Source organism: Aquarana catesbeiana, linkage group LG01 (genome assembly GCF_042186555.1).
Source record: "Aquarana catesbeiana isolate 2022-GZ linkage group LG01, ASM4218655v1, whole genome shotgun sequence".
NCBI classification, from domain to species: Eukaryota; Metazoa; Chordata; class Amphibia; order Anura; family Ranidae; genus Aquarana; species Aquarana catesbeiana.
The window spans coordinates 925,333,517-925,357,363 of record NC_133324.1 but is presented as its reverse complement, the minus strand read 5'-3'; the positions used below and the strand labels follow the sequence as shown (position 1 = coordinate 925,357,363).

Genomic DNA, 23,847 nt, shown 5'->3' with positions numbered 1-23,847 from the left:
TCAATATTTTGTGTGTCCACCATTATTTCCCAGCACTGCCTTAACTCTCTTGAGCATGGAGTTAACCAGAGCTTCACAGGTTGCCACCGGAGTCCTCTTCCACTCCTCCATGATGACATCACAAAGCTGGTGGATGTTAGAGACCTTGTGCTTCTCAACCTTCCGTTTGAGGATGTCCCAGAGAAGCACAATAGGGTTTCGGTCTGGAGACATGCTTGACCAGTCAAGTCAAGGCAGTGGTTGTCTTGGAGGTGTGTTTGGGGTCGTTATCATGTTGGAATACTGCCCTGCAGCCCAGTCTCTGAAGGGAGGGGATCATGCTCTGCTTCAGTATGTCACAGTACATGTTGGCATTCATGGTTCCCTCAATGAATTGTAGCTCCCCAGTGTCGGCAGCACTCATGCAGCCCCAGACCATGACACTCCCACCACCATGCTTGACTGTAGGCAAGACACACTTGTCTTTGTACTCCTCACCTCGTTGCCGCTACACACGCTTGACACCATCTGAACCAAATAAGTTTGTCTTGGTCTCATCAAACCACAGGACATGGTTCCAGTAATCCATGTCCTTAGTCTGCTTGTATTCAGCAAACTGTTTGCAGGCTTTCTTATGCATCATCTTTAGAAGAGGCTTCCTTCTGGAATGACAGCCATGCAGACCAATTTGATGCAGTGTGCAGGGTATGGTCTGAGCACTGACAGGCTGACCCCCCACCCTTTCAACCTCTGCAGCAATGCTGGCAGCACTCATATGTCTATTTCCCAAAGACAACCCCTGAATATGACGCTGAGTACGTGCACTCAACTCCTTTGGTCGACCATTATGAGGCCTGTTCTGAGTGGAACCTGACCTGTTAAACCTCTGTATGGTCTTGGCCACCGTGCTGCAGCTCAGTTTCAGGGTCTTGGCAATCTTCTTATAGCCTAGGTCATCTTTATGTAGAGCAACAATTCTTTTTTTTTTAGATCCTCAGAGAGTTCTTTGCCATGAGGTGCCATGTTGAACTTCCAGTGACCAGTATGAATAAGTGAGAGTGATAACACCAAATTTAACACACCTGCTCCCTATTCACACCTGAGACCTTGTAACAGTAACATGACAACGGGGAAGGAAAACAGCTAATTGGGCCCAATTTGGACAATTTTACTTAGGAGTGTACTCACTTTTGTTGCCAGCGGTTTAGAACCGGAGAGTGGGAGAAGAACCAGAGAGCGGAGAAGAGGCCAGAGAGAGCGGAGAAGTTGGAAGAGACTCCCAAAGTTGGAAGAAGACCCCCAGAGCTGCCTAATAAATTACTTAAAAAATCTGTCTAATGTGTTTTTTTATTGACACTTTTTTCACCAGGTGAATGGGTAGGGGTACGATGTACCCCATACTCATTCACATAGGGCGGGGGGCTGGGATCTGGGGGCCCCCTTATTAAAGAAGGCTCTCAGATAATGATAAGCCCCCCGCCCGCAGACCCCGACAACCAACGGCCAGGGTTGTCGGGAAGAGGCCCTTGTCCTCATCAACTTGGTGACAAGATGCTTTGGGGTGGGGGGGGCGCAGGGCGCCCCCCTTCCCCAAAGCACCCACCCCCCCATGTTGAGGGCATGCAGCCTGGTACGGTTCGGGGGGTGCTTGCTCGTTCCCACCCCCTTTCCTGACCGGCCGGGCTGCGTGCTCGGATAAGGGTCTGGTATGGATTTTGGGTGACCCCATGCCGTTTTTTCGGCGTAGGGGGTTCCCCTTAAAATCCATACCAGACCTAAGGGACATTGTCTTTCCCGCTCGCTACAATAAGAAAGTGTGTTTTTCCTATTGCAGCAAGCGAGAGATGTATAGTACACTGTCGCCGAGAACCAGCGCGCTGGAAACATTCTTGCGGGCAGATGCTGTAGCTGCCCTTGCATCGTATTTGGTCTGTCGGACCAGCATACAGACAAACGGGCTTCCTGATAGCAACTGGGTCCGGTGGAGTTCCGGCAGAAAGATTTGAAACATGTTTCAAATCTAAAGTCCGTCAGATTTTTGACCGAAAAGGTCAGTCGGAAGTCCCATGAAGCCCACACATGGTCGGATTGTCCGACGGATTCGGTCCGTCGGACCAGTCCGGTCGAAAAGTCCGCTCATGTGTACAGGGCATAATACAAGCTGTACGCTCACTAATTTACATTGTAGCAAAGTGTCATTTCTTCAGTGTTGTCACATGAAAAGATATAATAAAATATTTACAAAAATGTGAGAGGTGTACTTACTTTTGTGAGCTACTGTATATGTTTGAAGGCTGGCCGCAGGCTAGCCTGGATTTGTAGGAGGAGTCTGAGGGCTATATATCCCTCCTCCTCCTCCATCAGATCCTTCATCGGATCATTTCCGGGTTCCCACCCACCTGTTCCCCCATACTTTTATTATGTCATTACATATTCAGGGTATGCCCTCTTTTAGGCATACTGACCAGCCAGGCCAAGGCACACCTCAGGTCTTGGTAGTTAGGATTATCACATTTCCAAGTGAAGACTCTGACTACAAATATATATATATATATATATATATATATATATATATATATATATATATATATAAATATATATATAATATTATCCATATTTATATACTGTATGTATTTATTTGAAAAAAATAAAAGCAGGGACTGCTCTGTATTTCTGGCAAGATCAACAGTCTTTGATGAAATATTACAAAACACTTTTAATCATAACAAGGGACAAGGGAGGGCAGAAGGGACAGCTGCCCTGGATGCTCCTGCACTCATGCAAAGGGGGGAAAAGTCGAGCGCAGGGAGCATCTCACCATCTGCACACTCTACTGTATATACATGGTGGGCAATCAGCAGGCCACAGCCTGCTTTTATACTGGGCTTCAGCTTTCTGGCTGCTCTGACAGCTACTGTCTGTCACATCACACTCCAAAAAACCCAATTTCCACACCTCGACCCAACCGTCCACAGTTGAAACAACAAAAAAATACTGCACATGTGTAAATGCCCACCTATCACAAACAGCTAAAAAGCAAATGATTGGCCATGCATGCGCACTCTGTATCCTTTAAGGAAAACTGGAGCACTGGTGAGTTTAAAAAAATACAAAAGCAAAGTAAAACTTTAAAGTTGACCCAGAGATACAGACAGCTGCTGTTATAGGCAAATCTCAAATTTCCCTATAAAAAAAAAAATGCTCTTGGAATTACCACATTAGCTTTCCTGTTGGTCCCTAATTGGCATGGGTGATTACAAGTATCAGGACGAGGCAGATCCAAGGTTACAGAGACATGTAATCACATTTATACACTGCCCATTATTAGCACCTTCTTGTATAGCTTTCCACAGTGCCTGGAAATACAACCAGAGCAGGAGCATTACGTTTTTATTATGAGGTCATGAATGATATCCATGTGTTTACATTAAGAAGTCATCAAGGATATTAATTTGTTCACATTTAGAGGATCTGATGAGTTAACATTAGGAAGTCGTTAAAAGGGTTGTAAAACCTCTTTTTTTTTAAATAACAAACATGTCATACTTACCTCCACTGTGCAGTTAGTTTTGCAAAGAGTGGCCCCGATCCTCGACTTCTAGGGTCCCCCGGCGGAGCTGGTAGCTCCTCCCCACATCGAGTGTCCACATTCGAGAAGGCTCTCCTAAGGTGGACACCCGTGCTCCCGAGTCCTGCATCTGTGTACATTCATACAGAATGCAGGACTCGGCCCCGCCCCCCTGGCTCCCCCGTTATTGGATTTGATTGACAGCAGTGGGAGCCAATGGCTGCACTGCTATCAATCTATCCAATCAAGAGCCGAGACAACAGGCAGAGACGAAGAGCGGGGTGAACGAAGTCAAACCGGGTGGGCTGGGGTGCCGGTCAGTGTCAGAAGTTTTTTCACCTTAAAGCATAGGATGCATTAAGGTGAAAAAACACGAGGGTTTGCAACCCCTTTAAGGATATTCATTTGTTCACAGTACAAGGTCATCAAGGATTTTCACGTGTTCACATTATGAGTTCATCAAGAATCTTCATGAGTTCAGATTATGAGGTCATCAAGGATTTTCATGTGTTCACATTATGAGGTCATCAAGCATCTTCGTGTGTTCACATTAACATGTCATCAAGGATAATAATTTGTTTACAATATGAGGTCATCAAGGATCTTTATATCTTTGCATTATAAGGTTATTAAAGTGTTTGTTAAGCCACCCTAACCTGTATACACCATCAGCACTGCCTACTATTGTAGTATCCCCCTCTGTGTGTGATTTATAAAAATAAATGTTGCAAATACCTAATTTCACTGCCGAGGTTGCGATCACATGACTGGCCAGCTTTCTCTTTTCCTGCTCTGAGAGATACAGTGGGCAGGGCTGAGATTCCTCTGCTGATGTCAGTCTGGAGGGGAGGAGGAGAGGAGAAGAGAGCTGGTTGGTCATGTGATTGCAATCTCAGCTCTTAAAATTAGGTATTTACAGCATTTATATTTCTAAATCATTCACAGAGGGGGACACTGCAATAGGAGGCAGTGCTGATGGTGTATACAGGTTAGTGTTATGAGAGCAGCAAGAGGGGGGGAGGGGCGGCTCACACACAGACAGAGAGGTGAGGGGGGAGAGGACACAGGAGCAGAGAGGAGAGCAGATAGCAGGCTGCTGATGACAGAGGCATGTAAACTGACCACGGTGTCTGGTCTCAGCAGCCATGATACACTGTGGTCAGTTTACAGAGGGGTGGGGAGAAACTGGCAGGATCAGCCAGGTTTTTTAGGTGTTACAGGGGGCCAAATGACACAGGACAAACACTGTGTAATATAACATGCTTTAAAGGAGCAGGATCCTTTTTTTTTTGGGTTAACAAACGCTTTAAGGATTTTCATGTGGCCACATTATGAGATCATCAAGGATCTTCAAATGTTCACATTATGAGGTCATCAAGGATCTCCATGTGTTCACATTAGGAGGTCTTCAAGGATCTCCATGTGTTCACATTAGGAGGTCATCGAGGATCTCTATGTGTTCCCATTAGGAGGTCTTCAAGGATCTCCATGTGTTCACATTAGGAAGTTATCGAGGATCTCCATGTGTTCACATTATGAGATAATCAAGGACCTCCATGTGTTCACATTATGAGGTCATCAAGGATTTTCAAGTGTTCACATTATGAGGTCATTAAGGATCTTCATGCATTCACATTATGAGGTTATCAATATTCTTTGTGTGTTCACAATATGGAGTCATCAAGGAACGTCAAATGTTTACTTTAGGAGGTCATCAAGGATCTTCATGTGTTCACATTTTAGGCTCATCAAAGACCTTCATGTGTTCACATTAGGAGATCATCAAGCATCTTCAAATGCTCACATTCTGGGGTCATCATGCATCTCCATGTGCTCCCATTTTCAGCTTATCAGGATTCTTCCAGTGGTCATATTAGGAGGTCATCAGGAACTTCATGTGTTCACAAGAGATCAGTAACAATCCTGAGTCTCTTCAGACAGATGAGTTCAGTGGATGGAGTTTTTGTTTTAATTTGCCTGTGTGGTTAATATTCTTTGTTCGTGTGATGAATGCACAGCCACAGGCAAGCCTATCCACTCACATCTCCGTCTCATACACATTCACATTAAGAACTTTATAATGAAGATGTTTTTCCCAGGATCTCTGCAGTGTATTAATGTGCTCAGACTGTTTATCTAATTCTGGAAGAATACCATGCTGAATAACAATGTGGGGTATATAAACAATACCTAATGGGTAAAATATTAAAATGCCTTGGTTAACCACAGCTTGCCTGTAATGTAAAACTTATAATAAGCTCCACTCAGTAACTAGTTTGCCATTTTCAGATGATGTTTTTGTCTTACTTAGGTCTCCAGCTTGAATTGATATTTTAGCTGCGAGAGGGCACCAGAAGTGAGAACCACTCATCAACCTCCCTAAGAATCCAGCGACAAGATGTCCAAATAGTCATTCTTTGTTTTTTTTTTCATTAATCACACAAGGTCTTTACCTAATGGTGCATTTGCTATTATCTAAAGGATTGCACAACTAAGTTGGGTCCACATTAGCTGTTGAACCACTCCTGGGCTCTGAGTTAAGAAGTTTTCAGCAGGATCCCACGGTTACATCCAAGGAGGATATCCTCAATGTTAAAATAAGAAAGAGGCTGGATAGTGTACTGACCTTGAAAGCTCTCTCTGCTCTACCAACATAAATTAAGTTGCAGGGACATTTAATGGCATAGACCAGTGGTCATCAACCCTGTCCTCAGGGCCCACTAAAAGGCCAGGTTTGCAAGATAACTTAAATACATCACAGGCAGGGGCGGACTGACAACTCATGGGGCCCCCGGGCAATAGAATATCATGGGGCCCCCTGTGTCTCCACCCACATGCAAGCCGCACCTACACAAAGCCCCACTTACATGGGGCACACAGTAAGGCACATCACATGGCACACAGCAGAGCACGGGGCACATCATGGGGCACAGGGCATGGGGCACACAGTAGGGCACATCACAGGACATATAATGGGGCACCCAGCAGGGTTTATTATGCTGTACACATCAGGGCACATTATTGAGCACAGCATGGTGCATCACAGAGGGTACAGGGCACATCAGTGGGTACACAGCGGGGCACATCACAGAGCACATCAGGAGATACACAGCAGGGAGCGTGCCGCACATCACAGGGCATGTGGCAAATAGTAGGGCACACAGCAGGGCACACCCTTGGGAACAGGACACAGGCGGTACACATCAGGGCACACATCCCAGGGCATGGGGCACACAGAGCACATTACAGGGCACACAGTAGAGCACAACAGGCGGTACACAGCAGGGCACATCACAAGGCACATCACAGGGCAAGGGGCACAGAGTAGGGCACATAAGGGGGTACACTAGCAGGGCACATCACAGGCCATGGGGCACGCAGTAGGGCAAATAGGGCACAAACCAAAACACAGGGCACACAGTAGAGCACTGGGATCCTCCAGACTTAACACAGTGTCTTTCAGGGTAGCCATCAGGGGGGAAGGCGACACAGTGGGGGTGGAGGACACAGGGAGACACCATGGGGGGGGGGGGGGGTTGGAGGGCACAGGGGGACACTGTAGGTGGGTGGAGGGCACAGGGGGACACTGTGTGTGAGTGGCACAGGGAGACACCATGGGGGGGATGGAAGACACAGGGGGACACTGTGGGGGGTGAAGGGCACAGGGAGATACTGTGGGGAGGTGGAGGGCACAGGGGGACACTGTGGGGAGGTGGGGGGCACAGGGGGACACTGTGGGGGGGTGGAGGGCACTGTGGGGGGGAGGTGGAGGGCACAGGGGGACACTGTGGGGAGGTGGGGGCACAGGGGGACACTGTGGGGAGGGAGAGGGCACATGGGGACACTGTGGGGAGGTGGAGGGCACATGGGGACACTGGGGGGGTGGAGGGCACAGGGGGGCACTGTGGGGAGCACAGGGGGACACTGTGGGGGGGGTGGAGGGCACAGGGGGGCACTGTGGGGAGGGGGGAGGTGGAGGGCACAGGGGGGCACTGTGGGGGGCACAGGGGGACACTGTGGGGAGGTGGGGGCACAGGGGGACACTGTGGGGAGGTGGGGGCACAGGGGGACACTGTGGGGGGGTGGAGGGCACAGGGGGACACTGTGGGGGGGTGGAGGGCACAGGGGGGCACTGTGGGGGGGTGGAGGGCACAGGGGGGCACTCTGGGGAGGTGGAGTGCACAGGGGGGCACTGTGGGGAGGTGGAGTGCACAGGGGGACACTGTGGGGAGGTGGAGGGCACAGGGGGACACTGTGGAAAGGTGGGGGGGCACAGGGGGACACTGTGGGGAGGTGGAGGGCACAGGGGGGCACTGTGGGGAGGGGGGAGGTGGGGGGCACTGTGGGGGGCACATGGGGACACTGTGGGGAGGTGGGGGGGCACTGTGGGGAGGTGAGGGCACAGGGGGACACTGTGGGGGGGCACAGGGGGACACTGGGGAGGGGGGAGGTGGGGGGCACAAGGGGGCACTGTGGGGAGGTGGAGGGTACATGGGGACACTGTGGGGAGGCACAGGGGGTCACTGTGGGGAGGTGGGGGTCACTGAGGGGAGGTGGGGGGCACAGGGGGACACTGTGGGGAGGTGGAGGGCACAGGGGGACACTGTGGGGAGGGGGAGGTGGAGGGCACAGGGGGACATTGTGGGGAGGTGGAGGGCACAGGGGGACACTGTGGGGAGGTGGAGGGCACAGGGGGACACTGTGGGGAGGTGGGGGGCACAGGGGGACACTGTGGAGGGCACAGGGGGACATTGTGGGGAGGTGGGGGGCACAGGGGGACACTGTGGGGAGGTGGGGGGTACAGGGGGACACTGTGGGGAGGTGGAGGGCACTGTGGGGAGCACAGGGGGGCACTGTGGGGAGGTGGGGGCACAGGGGGTCACTGTGGGGAGGTGGGGGGCACAGGGGGACACTGTGGGGAGGTGGGGGTCACTGTGGGGCACAGGGGGACACTGTGGGGAGGTGGGGGTCACTGTGGGGCACAGGGGGACACTGTGGGGAGGTGGGGGTCACTGTGGGGAGGTGGGGGTCACTGTGGGGAGGTGGGGGGCACAGGGGGTCACTGTGGGGGGTGGAGGGCACAGGGGGGCACTGTGGGGAGGTGGGGGGCACAGGGGGACACTGTGGGGGCATAGGGGGACACTGTGGGGAGGTGGGGGTCACTGTGGGGAGGTGGGGGGCACAGGGGGACACTGTGGGGAGGTGGGGGTCACTGTGGGGAGGTGGGGGGCACAGGGGGTCACTGTGGGGGTGGATGGCACACAGGGGGCACTGTGGGGAGGTGGGGGGCACAGGAGGACACTGTGGGGAGGTGGGGGGCACAGGGGGACACTGTGGGGAGGTGGGGGGCACAGGAGGACACTGTGGGGAGGTGGGGGGGCACAGGAGGACACTGTGGGGAGGTGGGGGGCACAGGGGGACACTGTGGGTGGGAAGCTGTGCAGCAACTTTCTAATAGCAGCACGTGGTACAAGCTGCTGCACTTTCCTTCCTACATGCAGAGTAGCGCGGGAAGCGGCTGTATACAGACCTCTCGTGATGCGCTCCTCCTCCTCCTCGCCGGCCCCTCCTCTTTTCTGTCCGTCCGAGGTGATGACAGATACAAGCACCTGGGATGGACGGGAGGGAAGGAGGGGCCGGCGGGGAGGAGGAGGAGCGCATCACAAGGTGTGTGTATACACTGCAGTCTCTTAGCAGTGAGCAGGGACCCGATCAGCCCGTCAATCACAGCTAGCTGACGGGTAGATCGGGTCCCGAAGTGGAAGCTGCCATGGGGCCCCCTACTGGCCACGGGCCCTCGGTCAGCGTCCGAACTGCCCGATGGTCAGTCCGCCCCTGATCACAGGTGATATCATTTGCTGCTCAGTGATTGCAGTATTCTAGTCTGCATCTCCCCAAGGTAATACATAAAACCTGGCCTGTTAGTGGGCCCTGAGAACAGGGTTGATGACCATTTGCATAGACTACCCCCTTAGTCTCACAAGAAATAAAATCCCTGATGTTATATGCTTGATTGTTTTTAGGATTAATAAAGGTTTTTACTTTCTTGACGTTTTTTGGGACTCTAATGCAGCTATAACATCCATGAACACCCTTAATGTCCCAAAACATTACTGGTCTGGATGATGGAGGTTCTATCACATTGTGTACAATCCTGTCCCTCAGGTTAGGGGCCCTTTTATAAATGATTTTTGGTTTATCTGGTATAGAATCACACAGTGATATATGCTGCTTTAGTACATGCCAATATTTGGTAATAATCCTTTCTACATCCTTATGCCCCGTACACACGGTCGGACTTTGTTCGGACATTCCGACAACAAAATCCTAGGATTTTTTCCGATGGATGTTGGCTCAAACTTGTCTTGCATACACACGGTCACACAAAGTTGTCGGAAAATCCGATCGTTCTGAACGCGGTGACGTAAAACACGTACGCCGGGACCATAAACGGGGCAGTGGCCAATAGCTTTCATCTCTTTATTTATTCTGAGCATGCGTGGCACTTTGTCCGTCGGATTTGTGTACACACGATCGGAATTTCCGACAACGGATTTTGTTGTCGGAAAATTTTATCTCCTGCTCTCCAACTTTGTGTGTCGGAAAATCCGATGGAAAATGTCCGATGGAGCCTACACACGGTCGGAATTTCCGACAACACGCTCCGATCGGACATTTTCCATCGGAAAATCCGTCTGTGTGTACGGGGCATTATTCTGTAAATTGTAATCCAATACTAAACAAGTCTCATTACCTCATTACCCGAATAATTATTCATTATATTTATTAGTTAGTTTATCTGTTTGTTTATCAAAATCTCCAACCCTTGTTACATAGTTACATAGTTAGTAAGGTTGAATAAAGACACCAGTCCATCCAGTTCAACCTGAGTGAGTGTGGGTGCGTGTCTACAATTATCCCTATTTATTTAAGGTACCCATATAGTGCCGTCAATTTACGAAGCGCTCCACACATACATCGCACACTCACATTGGTCCCTACCCTCAAGGATCCCACAATCCAAGGTCCCCAAATCACATTCAAATACTAGGGCCAATTTTGGACAGAAGCCAATTAACCTGCCAGCATGTCTTTGGAGTGTGGGAGGAAACCGGAGTACCCGGAGGAAACCCACGCAGGCACAGGGAGAACATGCAAACTCCAGGCAGGTAGTGTCGTGGTTGGGATTCGAACCAGCGACCCTTTTTACTGCTAGGTGAGAGTGCTGTCCACTACACCACTGTGCCGCCCTTTTTTTTAGTAACTGAAGCAGCTCACTTTCCAGGGAGAATGATGCCATCATACTTCTGCTGGAACCAACGCATGGCCTCCTCTTTGCCAATCCGATGCTTGGCACCAATGATGCCAGTCTTGCTCTTTTTGTCAGCAATGCTGAAGCCTGGACGGCCAAGAACCACATAGAAATCCAGCCCGTAGATTCCAATGCTTGGGTCATATTTAATACCCAGATCAATGTGCTCCTGGATACCAAAGCCAAAGTTTCTTGTTTCAGAGAAGTTATTCTTCCTCAGCTCATATTCTCTGACCTTAAGCCCTTTCTCCAAGATCTCTTCTGCTTTGGCTCCTCTGACAGTACAGTGAACTGCAATCTTTTCATTTCTCCTAATTCCAAAAGATCTCACGGTGTAACGAGCTTTGGAAAAGACAGGTGTCTGCCCAGTGAGCTGCTCCAGCACTTTGGCTGCCCGGGTCAGTCTGTCACCACTCTCTCCAACGCAGATTCTTTTTATATAACAAGTGTTTGGCGCAAAGGTTAAAAGCAATAATCCACATAAATGACAATATTATGCATATAAATGATGAACTGGAACAAGGGATAAGAAAAGATAATAATAGTCCATGATGGTGTGCATAAAGTCGATGATGAGGTATAAAGCCCACATTCACGGCAGCCTTCCAATGGGGAGTGGAAACCATATTCCCAAAAAGCACTTTAAGAAACAAAGAAAGGAGGCACCTCTGGTTGCAGACTTAAAAACAATTTTAATAAAAAGAGCAGCAACAAAGATTGCACTCACATTTGTGTTGAGTTAAAAAGGCATATGAGAGTCCCAGATGTAACTGGAGGGGTCAGTGAGGTAGATCATCCCTGCCATGGATGTGTAATCAGACTGGTCTTTCAGATGCACTGTGTCCACCGTCCGGCAATGGTGGAGGAGTACCAGAATGAGGCTTGGAACGCAAACAGCAATCCAGGCGAGGGGCGATGACGTCACACACATGCGACGCGTTTCCTGAGTCAGCAAGCTGTGAATGGCATGACGGCTGCACTCCTTTGTCAAGCTAGTTACTATGGGACTAGTGAAGAGAATATATGTATCATCTTCCTCTCATGACCACTCCCCTCACTTCCTCCCATATATTCTCTTCACTTGTTGCCTTCCAAGCCTCATTCTGGTACTCCTCCATCATTGCCGGCCAGTGGACACAGTGCATCTGAAAGACCAGTCTGATTACACATCCATGGCAGGGATGATCGACCTCACTGACCCCTCCAGTTACATCTGGGACTCTCATATGCCTTTTTAACCTAACACAAATGTGAGTGCAATCCCTGTTGCTGCTCTTTTTATTAAAATTGTTTTTAAGTCTGCACCCAGAGGCGCCTCCTTTCTTTGTTTCTTACAGTTTCTTTTTATCCGCATGTATTGTTGTCCCCTGGGGATATTAACAATCCAGGGCCTGTGATGGCAGCTCATCATAGGAATGTAAGAATTACAATCTGTCTCCTTAAAGTATGTAATAGTCTCCATACCATATCGTGTGTTCCTAATATCTAAATCCAAGAAGTGTATCTTTTGATCACATTTCCAATGTGAGGCTTATATTATGGTCATTTTGATTCATTGTTGTTAACAAAGATTCCACATCATTGGTTACCCCTATCCAGACTATGATCAGATCATCTATAAAACATTTATACAACAGGATTCTGGGGTCTGGATTCAACAAGATACCCTCTTCTTCCCACTTTGCCATGTACAAGTTAGCCACACTAGGTGCCAACTTGGCACCCATTGCTACCCCCCTTACTTGCAAATAATAAATATTACTGTACCAAAAATAGTTATGTGTTAAACAAAATTTTAGACATTTCAGAATAAACTTTTGTTCCTTTCGTGCATACTTCTGGCTCCTTTTTAATGTCCACTTGACTGCTTGTACAGCCCCACCATGGTCTATATTAGTATATAATGAAGCCACATCAGCCGTTGCCAATACTATGCCGCCACCTGCATTGCACTCTCTAAGCAACTGTAGTGTGTGTTTTGTATCTTTCAGAAATGCTTTGGTGACCTTTACTAAGAGTTGTAAATGGAGATCAACGTACTCCCCCAATCTAGCGGTCAGGGACTCAATCCCACCAACAATGGGTCTACCCAGGGGTTTATCTTGTCCTTATGTATTTTTGGAACATAGTAGATGACTGGAGTTCTACATGCAGTCGGTATTAGATAATTTTCCTCATGCTTATTTTGTATATTTTTATTTTCTCCATATTGAACTAACTCTTTAAATTCTTTCTTATATTGCTTTATGGGGTTTATGTTTAAAATTTCATATGTTTCTCTATCATCCAATATCCTATTCTTTTCCTATTCATACTGGTCAGTTGACCACAATCCCCCCCCCCCCCCTGTACGCTGGATGAACAATAATATCCTTACGTGCCTCTAGTGATTTAATGCCTTATTTAATGTCCCTATGTTCATATACTTTTTTAATCGGTAATTCCTCAAGGTCAGCCGTAACAAGGCGCTTGAACATATCGACATATTTATTGATTAACCACTTCCTTCCCCGCCCACAGTCAAATGACGTCCACAGGAGGGATCTCCCATCCTAGGCAGGCGTCATATGACATCCTCGGCTTACCGGCTGTCTAGGGGGCACGCATAGCCAGCGGCCGCGATGTCTACTGGACACCCGCAATTACCGGTAATACAGAGCAGGGACGTGGATCTGTGTGTTTAAGCACACAGATCCACATCCTGTCAGGTGAGAGGAGACCGATCGTGTTTTCCCAGTACAGAGGAACACCAATCGGTCTCCTCCCCTTGTGATTCCCCTCCCCCTACAGTTAGAATCACTCCCTAGGTAACACATTTAACCCCTTGACCCCCCCCCCTAGTGTTAACCCCTTTCCTGCCAGTGACATTTATACAGTAATCAGCGCATTTTTATATCACTGATCGCTGTATAAATGTGAATGGTCCCAAAATAGTGTCAAAAGTGTCCGATATGTCCGCCGCAATGTCACAGTCATGATAAAAATCGCAGATCGCCGCCATTACTAGAAAAAAAATAATAATAATAAAAATGCCATAAATCTATCTCCTATTTTGTAGACACTATAACTTTTGCGTAAACCAATCAATATACGCTTATTGCGATTTTTTTTAACCAAAAGTATGTAGAAGAATACATATTGGCCTACACTGAGGAAAAAAATGTGTTTTTGTTTTTTTTTTAAATTGGGATATTTATTATAGCAAAAAGTAAAAAATATTGTGTTTTTTTCAAACTTGTCACTCTTCTTTTGTTTATAGTGCAAGAAATAAAAACCGCAGAGGTGATCAAATACCACCAAACGAAAGCTCCATTTGTGGGGAAAAAAATTGGGGTACAGTGTTGCCGCGCAATTGTCATTCAAAATGCGATAGCGCTGGAAACTGAAAATTGAGTTTCCTAATACATTTCTGAATCCCTACATACCGTATATACTCGAGTATAAGTCGTTCCGAGTATAAGTCGAGGCCCTAATTTACCACAAAAAAATGGGGAAAACTTATTGACCCAAGCAGCTGTATACCTCCCTATGTCCTGTGCATGTGTCCTGTGCATGTGTCATGTGTCCTGTGCATATGTGCATGTGTCATGTGTCCTGTGTATATGTGCATGTGTCATGTGTCCTGTGTATATGTGTCATGTGTCCTGTGTATATGTGCCATGTGTCCTGTGTATATGTGCATGTGTCATGTGTATATGTGCATGTCATGTACCTGTGTATATGTGCATGTGTATATGTACATGTGTCCTGTGTATGTGTACATGTGTCATGTGTATATGTACCTGTGTGCATGTGTCTGTGTGCATCCTACCTGTGTCCTGTGCATCCTCCGTGTGCCGCTCTGCACCGATCAGCGTGTTCGGCGGCTGTTCACTGTTCAAAAGCCGCGCCTCCTCCTCGTCCATGATAGGCACAGATGAGGAGGCGGGGCTTTTGAACAGTGAGAGTCGCTGCTGAGTGTAATGTAGCAAACGCTGGCCGCCGTCTTCCTGCATGACACGTTGATCATGTAGGCAGATGGCGGTGACTCGAGTATAAGTCGAGGGGGGCAATTTCAGCCCCAAAAAAGGGGCTGAAAAATTTGACTTATACTCGAGTATATACGGTAGGTGTCAAACTTGTTGAGACCTTTCTTGGAAGCATATTTGATCCCCTTAGCAAGAGTGATCAGTTCTTCCCTAGTCAAATTTGTCCTGCTGAAATTATAAATCCCTGAACCTAATTTTCCCGCCTTCTTTTTCTGTTGTACCCTTCTGCCTGTTTCCCCCCTCTTTTTTTATGCTTCTTCCTCCATGGGCAGGATCCACCCAACCCTTCTCTAAAAAGAGTCATCTTACATAATGTCCTACAGGGGTACAGGGGGTCAGCAGGACAGAGGACAGGAGTCAGCAGGGCAGTGTACAGGGGGTCAGCAGGGCAGAGGACAGGAGTCAGCAGGGCAGTGTACAGGGGGTCAGCAGGACGGAGGACAGGAGTCAGTAGGGCAGTGTACAGGGGGTCAGCAGGACGGAGGACAGGAGTCAGTAGGGAAGGGTACAAGGGTCAGCAGGATGGAGGACAGGAGTCAGTAGGGGGTCAAATCCCCCCATTCTTCCTCTTAACCAAAAACCCCCCACATCCTCCTAGCAAAAAAAACCCTCTCCCATTCCTCCTCTTAACAAAAATACCCCCCCAATTAACCCTCCCTGTGCAAATAACCCCCCCCCTCCACAAACCTCGCTCCTCCATACAACACATGACATGGTACGATCCATAGATCAGATTTTACACTGTATGATTATCGCCCCCCCCCCCATCCATATTTCCTGCTGCTAGAAGATGAGCAGCTCTTGGAGGATATAGGGGGCATTAATCATATCATATCATTATTCATGTGTACAGTCCAATCTATGGATCCGGTGTCACCTGCCAAATGGAGGATCACTGGAATGACAGGAGAGGGAGAGCACAGCGGCCAGGTACGCTATCTATGGGGGAGCACAGGTGAAATCTGGGGGGGGGGGGCACTGGTGAATTCTGAAAGGGGGGAGACAGCCCACCCCACCACCCCCCATAGATCCAGGCATGACATGAATCTCCCCACCCCCTCATGTCTGCATCACAGCCAAGGAGGAGGAGGATTCGCAAGCTGATCTGCCATGCGGTGTATATGAGCAGGCGGGAGCTGGCATCTCTCACCGTCGGCTGCCTGTCACAGCAGTGCGGGACCTGAGGCACCACGCACAAGGGGCAGGGCGGGTGTTACTGGTGCCTTCGCTACTGCATGCTTGCGGGCAAGCCACTGGAGCTAAGTGGAACTTGTTTCAGCACTTGGCTCCAATTTGGAACAAAGCCTTCATTCGTCGGGACTTAGATCAAATCGCGGGGCAGTCCCAGCGAATCCAGGATGGTTGGGAGGTATGAATTTCTCTCTACATTCTGATCTTTATATTTTACTTTGTAATTCTGTAATATAATCACACACATAGGGTGGACCTGATGGACTTGTCTTTTTTCAACCTCACCTACTATGTAACTACCGTATGTATTTCTTTTTTCCAAACAAACTTTCTGAACCTTTCAGTGTGAGCAGAGGTTGTTGCTTTCCATAACTCCAAGATGGGCAATTCAAATATTTTTTTGACATTCATGCATAACAACCTGTGAAAGAAATGCCGTCTATGGTATGCAGCCCCTCCATTCTGTTTACTTTGTGACACATGGATGAACTCGTGAGTGAGTGAGAGGAACATATATATAATGTATATCCCTACCATTCAGCATAGCCTGTGAAGTGCTTTCATAGATAAAAGAGGCTCTATAGCTGCAGGGAAGAGAACCCTCTACACTCCTCTCCATCCAGAAGATGATGGATACAGATATAGTAACCGGACTCATCATCCAAGAGGTGTTCGCTGCGGACGAAGAATCAATGAAGGAAAAACAACTACACAGAGAGGATGAAAGTGTAACACTTATCTATAACATTCATCTATGTTAATGGAAGTTCAGCAGGAGCCTTGTAGTTGCAAATCTCATAAAGGGGCATATTTCTAAATAGTCCAACATTGATCTGTTTGCCAATCATTCATGGCTTTTTTAGTTTCTAATAATTTATTAAGTATATTTGCTGTGCCTCCGGAAAAAATTCACAGCGCTTCACTTTTTCCATATTTGTCATGTTACAGCCTTATTCCAAAATTGAATAAATTCATTATTTTCCTGAAAATTCTACAAACAATACCACATAATGTCAACGTGAAAGAAGTTTGTTTGAAATCTTTGCAAATTTATTAAAAATAAAAAACAAAAAAAACCCATGTACAGTGTAAAAGTATTTACAGCCTTTGCTCAATACTTTGTTGAAGCACCTTGGCACCAGTTACAGCCTCAAGTCTTTTTGAGTATGATGCTACAAGCTCGGCCCACTTATTTTTGGGCAGTATCCCCCATTCTTCTTTGCAGGACCTCTCAAGCTCCATCAGGTTGGATGGGGAGCATCGGTGCACAGCCATTTTCAGATGTTCAATCGGGTTCAAGTCTGGGCTCTGGTTGGGCCACTCAAGGACATTCACAAAGTTGTCCCATAGCCACTCCTTTGTTATCTTGGTTGTTCGCTCAGGGTCATTGTCCTGCTGGAAGATGAACCTTTGCCCCAGTCTAAGGTCCAGAGTGCTGTGAAGCAAGTTTTCATCAAGGATGTCTCTGTTCATTGCTGCATTCAACTTTCCCTCGATAATGACTAGTCTCCCAGTTGCTGCCTCTGAAAAACATTCCAAAAGCATGATGCTGCCACCACCATACTTCACTGTAGGGATAGTATTGGCCAGATGATGAGCTGTTCCTGGGTTCCTCCAGACATGATGCTTGCCATTCATATAGTTACATAGTAGGTGAGGTTGAAAAAAGACACAAGTCCATCAAGTCCAACCTATGTGTGATTATGTGTCAGTATTACATTGAATATCCCTGTATGTTGTGGTCGTTCAGGTGCTTATCTAATAGTTTCTTGAAGCTATCGATGCTCCCCGCTGAGACCACCGCCTGTGGAAGGGAATTCCACATCCTTGCTGCTCTTACAGTAAAGAACCCACTATGTAGTTTAAGGTTAAACCTCTTTTCTTCTAATTTTAATGAGTGGCCACGAGTCTTGTTAAACTCCCTTCTGCGAAAAATTATTCTATTCTATTTCTATTGTAGGGTCACCAGTACGGTATTTGTATATTGAAATCATATCCCCTCTCAAGCATCTCTTCTCCAGAGAGAATAAGTTCAGTGCTCGCAACCTTTCCTCATAACTAAGATCCTCCAGACCCTTTATTAGCTTTGTTGCCCTTCTTTGTACTCACTCCATTACCAGTACCCAGAACTGGACAGCATACTCTAGGTGCGGCCGGACCAGAGTCTTGTAGAGTGGGAGAATTATCGTTTTATCTCTGGAGTTGATCCCCTTTTTAATGCATGCCAATATTCTGTTTGCTTTGTTAGCAGCAGCTTGGCATTGCATGCCATTGCTGAGCCTATCATCTACTAGGACCCCCAGGTCCTTTTCCATCTTAGATTCCCCCAGAGGTTCTCCCCCCAGTGTATAGATTGCATTCATATTTTTGCCACCCAAATGCATTATTTTACATTTTTCCACATTAAACCTCATTTGCCATGTAGTCGCCCACCCCATTAATTTGTTCAGACCTTTTTGCAAGGTTTCCACATCCTGCGGAGAAGTTATTGGCCTGCTTAGCTTAGTATCGTCTGCAAATACAGAGATTGAACTGTTTATCCCATCCTCCAGGTCGTTTATGAGCAAATTAAATAGGATTGGTTCCAGCACAGAACCCTGGGGAACCCCACTACCCACCCCTGACTATTCCGAGTACTCCCCATTTATCACCACCCTCTGAACTCGCCCTTGTAGCCAGTTTTCAATCCATGTACTCACCCTATGCCAACGGACCTTATTTTGTACAGTAAACGTTTATGCGGAACAGTGTCAAATGCTTTTGCAAAATCCAGATACACCACGTCTACGGGCCTTCCTTTATCTAGATGGCAACTCAGCTCCTCATAGAAGGTTAGTAGATTGGTTTGGCAAGAACGATTCTTCATGAATCCATGCTGATTACTGCTAATGATGCCGTTCTCATTACTAAAATCTTGTCTATAGTCCCTTATCATCCCCTCCAAGAGTTTACATACTATTGATGTTAGGCTAACTGGTCTGATTCCCATGCATGTATTTTGGGCCCTTTTTAAATATTGGTGCTACATTGGCTTTTTTCCAATCAGCTGGTATCATTCCAGTCAGTAGACTGTCTGTAAAAATTAGGAACAACGGTCTGGCAATCACTTGACTGAGTTCCCTAAGTACCCTTGGATGCAAGCCATCTGGTCCCGGTGATTTATTAATGTTAAGTTTCTCAAGTCTAATTTTAATTCTGTCCTCTGTTAACCATGGAGGTGCTTCCTGTTTTGTGTCATGAGGATAAACACTGCAGTTTTGGTTACTGAAGCCCCCCGATTCACTCGTGAAGACTGAGGAGAAGAATAAATTCAATACCTTCGCCATCTCCCCATTCTTTGTAACCAGATGTCCTTCCTCATTCTTTATGGGGCCAATATGGTCTGTCCTCCCTTTTTTACTGTTTACATACTTAAAGAATTTCTTGGGATTTTTTTTGCTCTCCTCCGCTATGTGTCTTTCATGTTCTATCTTAGCCGTCCTAATTGCACCCTTACATTTCTTGTTGCATTCTTTATAAAGTCTTAATGCTGAGGATGATCCCTCAACCTTGTATTTTTTGAAGGCCTTCTCCTTTGCTTTTATATGCATTTCTACATTGGAGTTAAGCCATCCAGGACTTTTGTTCGCTCTTTTAAATGTATTACCCAATGGGATACATTGGCTAATGCCCTTATTTAATATGCTCTTAAAGCAAACCCATCTCTCCTCCGTATTCTTTGTTCCTAATATTTTATCCCAATTTATGCCTTTTAGCAAGGTTTGTAGTTTAGGGAAGTTGGCTCTTTTGAAATTCAGTGTCTTTGTATTCCCTTTATGTTTCCTATTTGTGTGATTTATACTGAAACGAATTGACCTGTGATCGCTGTTACCTAAATTGCCCCGTATTTCCACATCCGTGATCAGGTCTGTATTGTTGGTAATCAGAAGATCCAATAATGTTTTATTTCTAGTTGGTGCATCTACCATCTGACCCATAAAATTGTCCTGCAAGACATTAAGGAACTGGCGAGCCTTAAATGAATGCACGGTTCCCTCTGCCCAGTCTATGTCTGGATAATTAAAATCCCCCATTATGATAACACTTCCCATCCTTGCTGCTAATCCAAATTGTGATAGGAGATCTGTCTCAACTTCCTCCCTCAGGTTAGGGGGCCTATAGCATACTCCCAGTATTATTTTCCCCTTAGCTTCATCCCTTTGGAGCTCTACCCATAAGGATTCCACCGCCTCCCTAGCTCCCTCAGTGAACCAGGTCTCTGAAATTCCCACAAAACCAAATCCCCCTTGTACAACAGTATCTCTAGTATCATCTTGTCCACCATGCTCCTGGCATTGGTGAACATGCCACATAGTTTAGACTGGTCGCATATTGTCCTCTAATTGGATGTTTCGAGATTGCAACTAGGACTTGCTACTATACTTACCTTGTGTTTTTGTGCTTTGGTCAGCCTACCACTAATGCCCCCAATACTACCCTCTGGAATATCGTCCGCGCTGACTATCTCTACCTCTGGACCCTCCCCCCCATTCAGGCCAAAGAGTTCAAACTTTGTTACATCAGACCAGAAAATTTTGTTTCTCATGGTCTGGGAGGCCTTCAGGTGCCTTTTGGCAAACTCCAGGTGATGTTCTTTTTACTGAGGAATGGCTTCCGTCTGGCCACTCTACTATATAGGCCCGATTGGTAGAGTACTGCAGAGTTGGTTGTTCTTCTGTAAGGTTTTCCTCTCGCCACCGAGAAATGCTGGAGCTCTGTCAAAGTGACCATCAGGTTCTTGTTCACCTCCCTGACTAAGGCCCTTCTCTCTCTATCGCTTAGTTTGGCCAGGCAGCTCATTCTAGGAAGAGTCCTGGTGGTTCCAAACTTCTTCCATTTACAGATGATGGAGGCCACTGTGCTCATTCGGACCTTCAGTGCTGCAGATATTTTTCTGTATACAAAAAAGGATAAATGGCGCTAGAACATACAAACATGCATATAAAGAGTCCAAAGTAAATGTGAAAAAACATCCAGGGTGTGATAGTCAATAAAATTATATATATATAGAAAAATTGTATGTATATATATATATATATATATATAAAAAAGTCACTGAAATTAAAGATCTGATAAAAAGCACCAGCGGCAGCTCACTTGAGAGTGGAAGCAGGCAACTCTGAAAAAACAATGTAAAAAACAGCAAGAAGCGCCAATCTAAGTGCAGTATCATGAAACTTTAATGAGATAATTATAAACGGACAAACAGCCAAATGGCTACTCACAAAGATGAAATAGGTTAAGGCAAGGACAAGTAATGGGTCCAGGGACGTCCTCCTCAGATGTGGGCAAAGTGCATGGTGCAGGTTCTCCTGGAAGCGCTGTCCACGTTAGGATGTGCAAGTAGTCACCGGGGTCATCACTGGGTGCTGGGCTGCAAAACGATGGAGGTGTCCGCAAAAACAACCAGCGTCTAAGCGGACATGGAGAGCCAGATCCGTCGCAGTAGACAGGAACCGGAAGACAAGCGTGGAACGCAAGGCACTTAGTCCAGGAACCAACAAAGCGGAAGTGACGTATGGACGTGTTGGATGACGCGTTTCAATGCTTCCGCATTTTCTTCAGATCCGATAGGCTAATACAACAGGTGTCCTTTTATGGGAGCTATGGAGTCAGTAACTAGGCAACAGCTAAAAACAAAACACGATATACTAAATACAATAACAATGAGATGAAGAAAATGAGTTCAAAAACACCAGAAAAATGTGAAAGTGAGATATAAAAAAAGGGTAGAAAGAAAAGAAAAGAAAAAGAAAAAGAAAAACGGAAAAGGATGAATAAATAAAATAAAATAAGGAAAATTCAAAAATAAATAAAATTCAAAAAAATATATTAAAAATATACAAAAATATATAAAAAATATATGAAATAAAATATAAAGTAAAAATAATAAATAATAAATAATGAATAATATAAGAAAATTATAAAAAATTGTTGTTGGAAGAAATAAAGAAAAACCTTGGTAATAAAAAAGAGAGAAGAAAAAAATATATACATATAGAAACATATCTATATATATATATATATATATATATATATAAAAAATTATTATAATAGAAATAATAAAATAATAATAATAAGTGGAAAAAGAAGAAAGAGAAAAAATGGGAAAAAGATCTGAGCGAGAAATATATATAAAAAAATATATATATAAAAATATATATATAAAAAAAGTGAAACCTAAAAGGGGAGCAGTTGATTAAAAACTGTATATGGGCTATAATAGTCACACATGTGTAAATGTAGGAAACATACATATTGACTACACCTAAAAAAAGGGGACATCTACATACAAATGGAGGAATATAGTAACCTTAAGAAATTATGAAAACCTAAAAACCTGTCGATGAACTTGTGTGTTTGTATGTATACACCCCCATGTACACACACAACACACATGATGGAAATATTATTGTTAATGAATTCAGAACAGAGTAGGAGAAAAATACCCAAAGGTAGCAGAAACTGAATATGGCTATAGACTGGAAGGGTATGGCCAAAGTGAGAGGAAAGTAATAATAGTAGGTAGCAGTAAGGAAGGGAATGACATGAAATGAAGTAATGATAAATGAGAAAATGATGATAAGAGGGGAAATAGGAACTTGCATAAGTCCTAAACTAGGTCATACTGAACTAAATGACTGTATTGATCTCTATATCTTCGTTGAGACCATTAGGTGCCAAACTGTTTAAAGTAAAGATCCAGAAAGTTTCTTGCCGGCAGAGGCGCTGGAATCTTTCTGCAGGAGTGAATTGATCTGGTATAGATTCGATAACCCACACATTTAGGTCTGCAATATTTTGTTGATGATGGGTGGTAAAATGACGAGCGGTACTATATAGGGGATTATTGGCCTGTACTGCTCTTCTGTGTTCCCCAAACCTGGCCCGTAGGGTCCTGATGGTTCTGCCTACATACAACAGCCCGCAGGGACAGGAAATGCAATATATGACATAGGTGGTGGAACAATTGAAAAATGATTTTAGGATATATTGGTTCCCATTGGTGTAGAAAGATTTCTGACCATGTGTGACATGGGGGCAAGTAAGACATAATGCTTTCTTGCATCGGTACATGCCTAACAATGGGATAAGAGTAAGTTGTTTAGATGTAGATGATATTTTCTGAACTGGGATTTTGCTGGGAGCAATCTTAGTCTTGACTAGGGATGAGCTTCGAGTTCGAGTCGAACTCATGTTCGACTCGAACATTGGCTGTTCGCAAGTTCACCGAACAGCGAACAATTTGGGGTGTTCGCGGCAAATTCGAATGCCGCGGAACACCCTTTAAAAGTCTATGGGAGAAATCAAAAGTTCTAATTTTAAAGGCTAATATGCAAGTTATTGTCATAAAAAGTGTTTGGGGACCTGGGTCCTGCCCCAGGGGACATGGATCAATGCAAAAAAAAGTTTTAAAAACGGCCGTTTTTTCAGGAGCAGTGATTTTAATAATGCTTAAAGTCAATCAATAAAAGTGTAATATCCCTTTAAATTTCGTACCTGGGGGGTGTCTATAGTGTGCCTGTAAAGGGGCGCATGTTTCCTGTGTTTAGAACAGTCTGACAGCAAAATGACATTTTGAAGGAAAAAACTCATTTAAAACTACTCGCGGCTATTGCATTGCCGACAATACACATAGAAGTTCATTGATAAAAACGGCATGGGAATTCCCCAAAGGGGAACCCCGAACCAAAATTAAAAAAAAAAAATGATGTGGGAGTCCCCCTAAA

General features: G+C 45.8%; 1 protein-coding gene across 1 annotated transcript; it reads right to left on the bottom strand.

Annotated features, from left to right (window-relative positions):
* Window positions 1–10,798: 10,798 nt before the first annotated feature.
* LOC141128058 (large ribosomal subunit protein uL5-like) lies at window positions 10,799–11,298 on the bottom strand (the record flags this gene model as incomplete). Its single annotated transcript, XM_073615112.1, has 1 exon — window positions 10,799–11,298. A coding segment is annotated over one exon (477 nt), but the record flags the coding sequence as incomplete, so codon positions are not given.
* Between the last annotated feature and the right edge of the window lie 12,549 nt (window positions 11,299–23,847).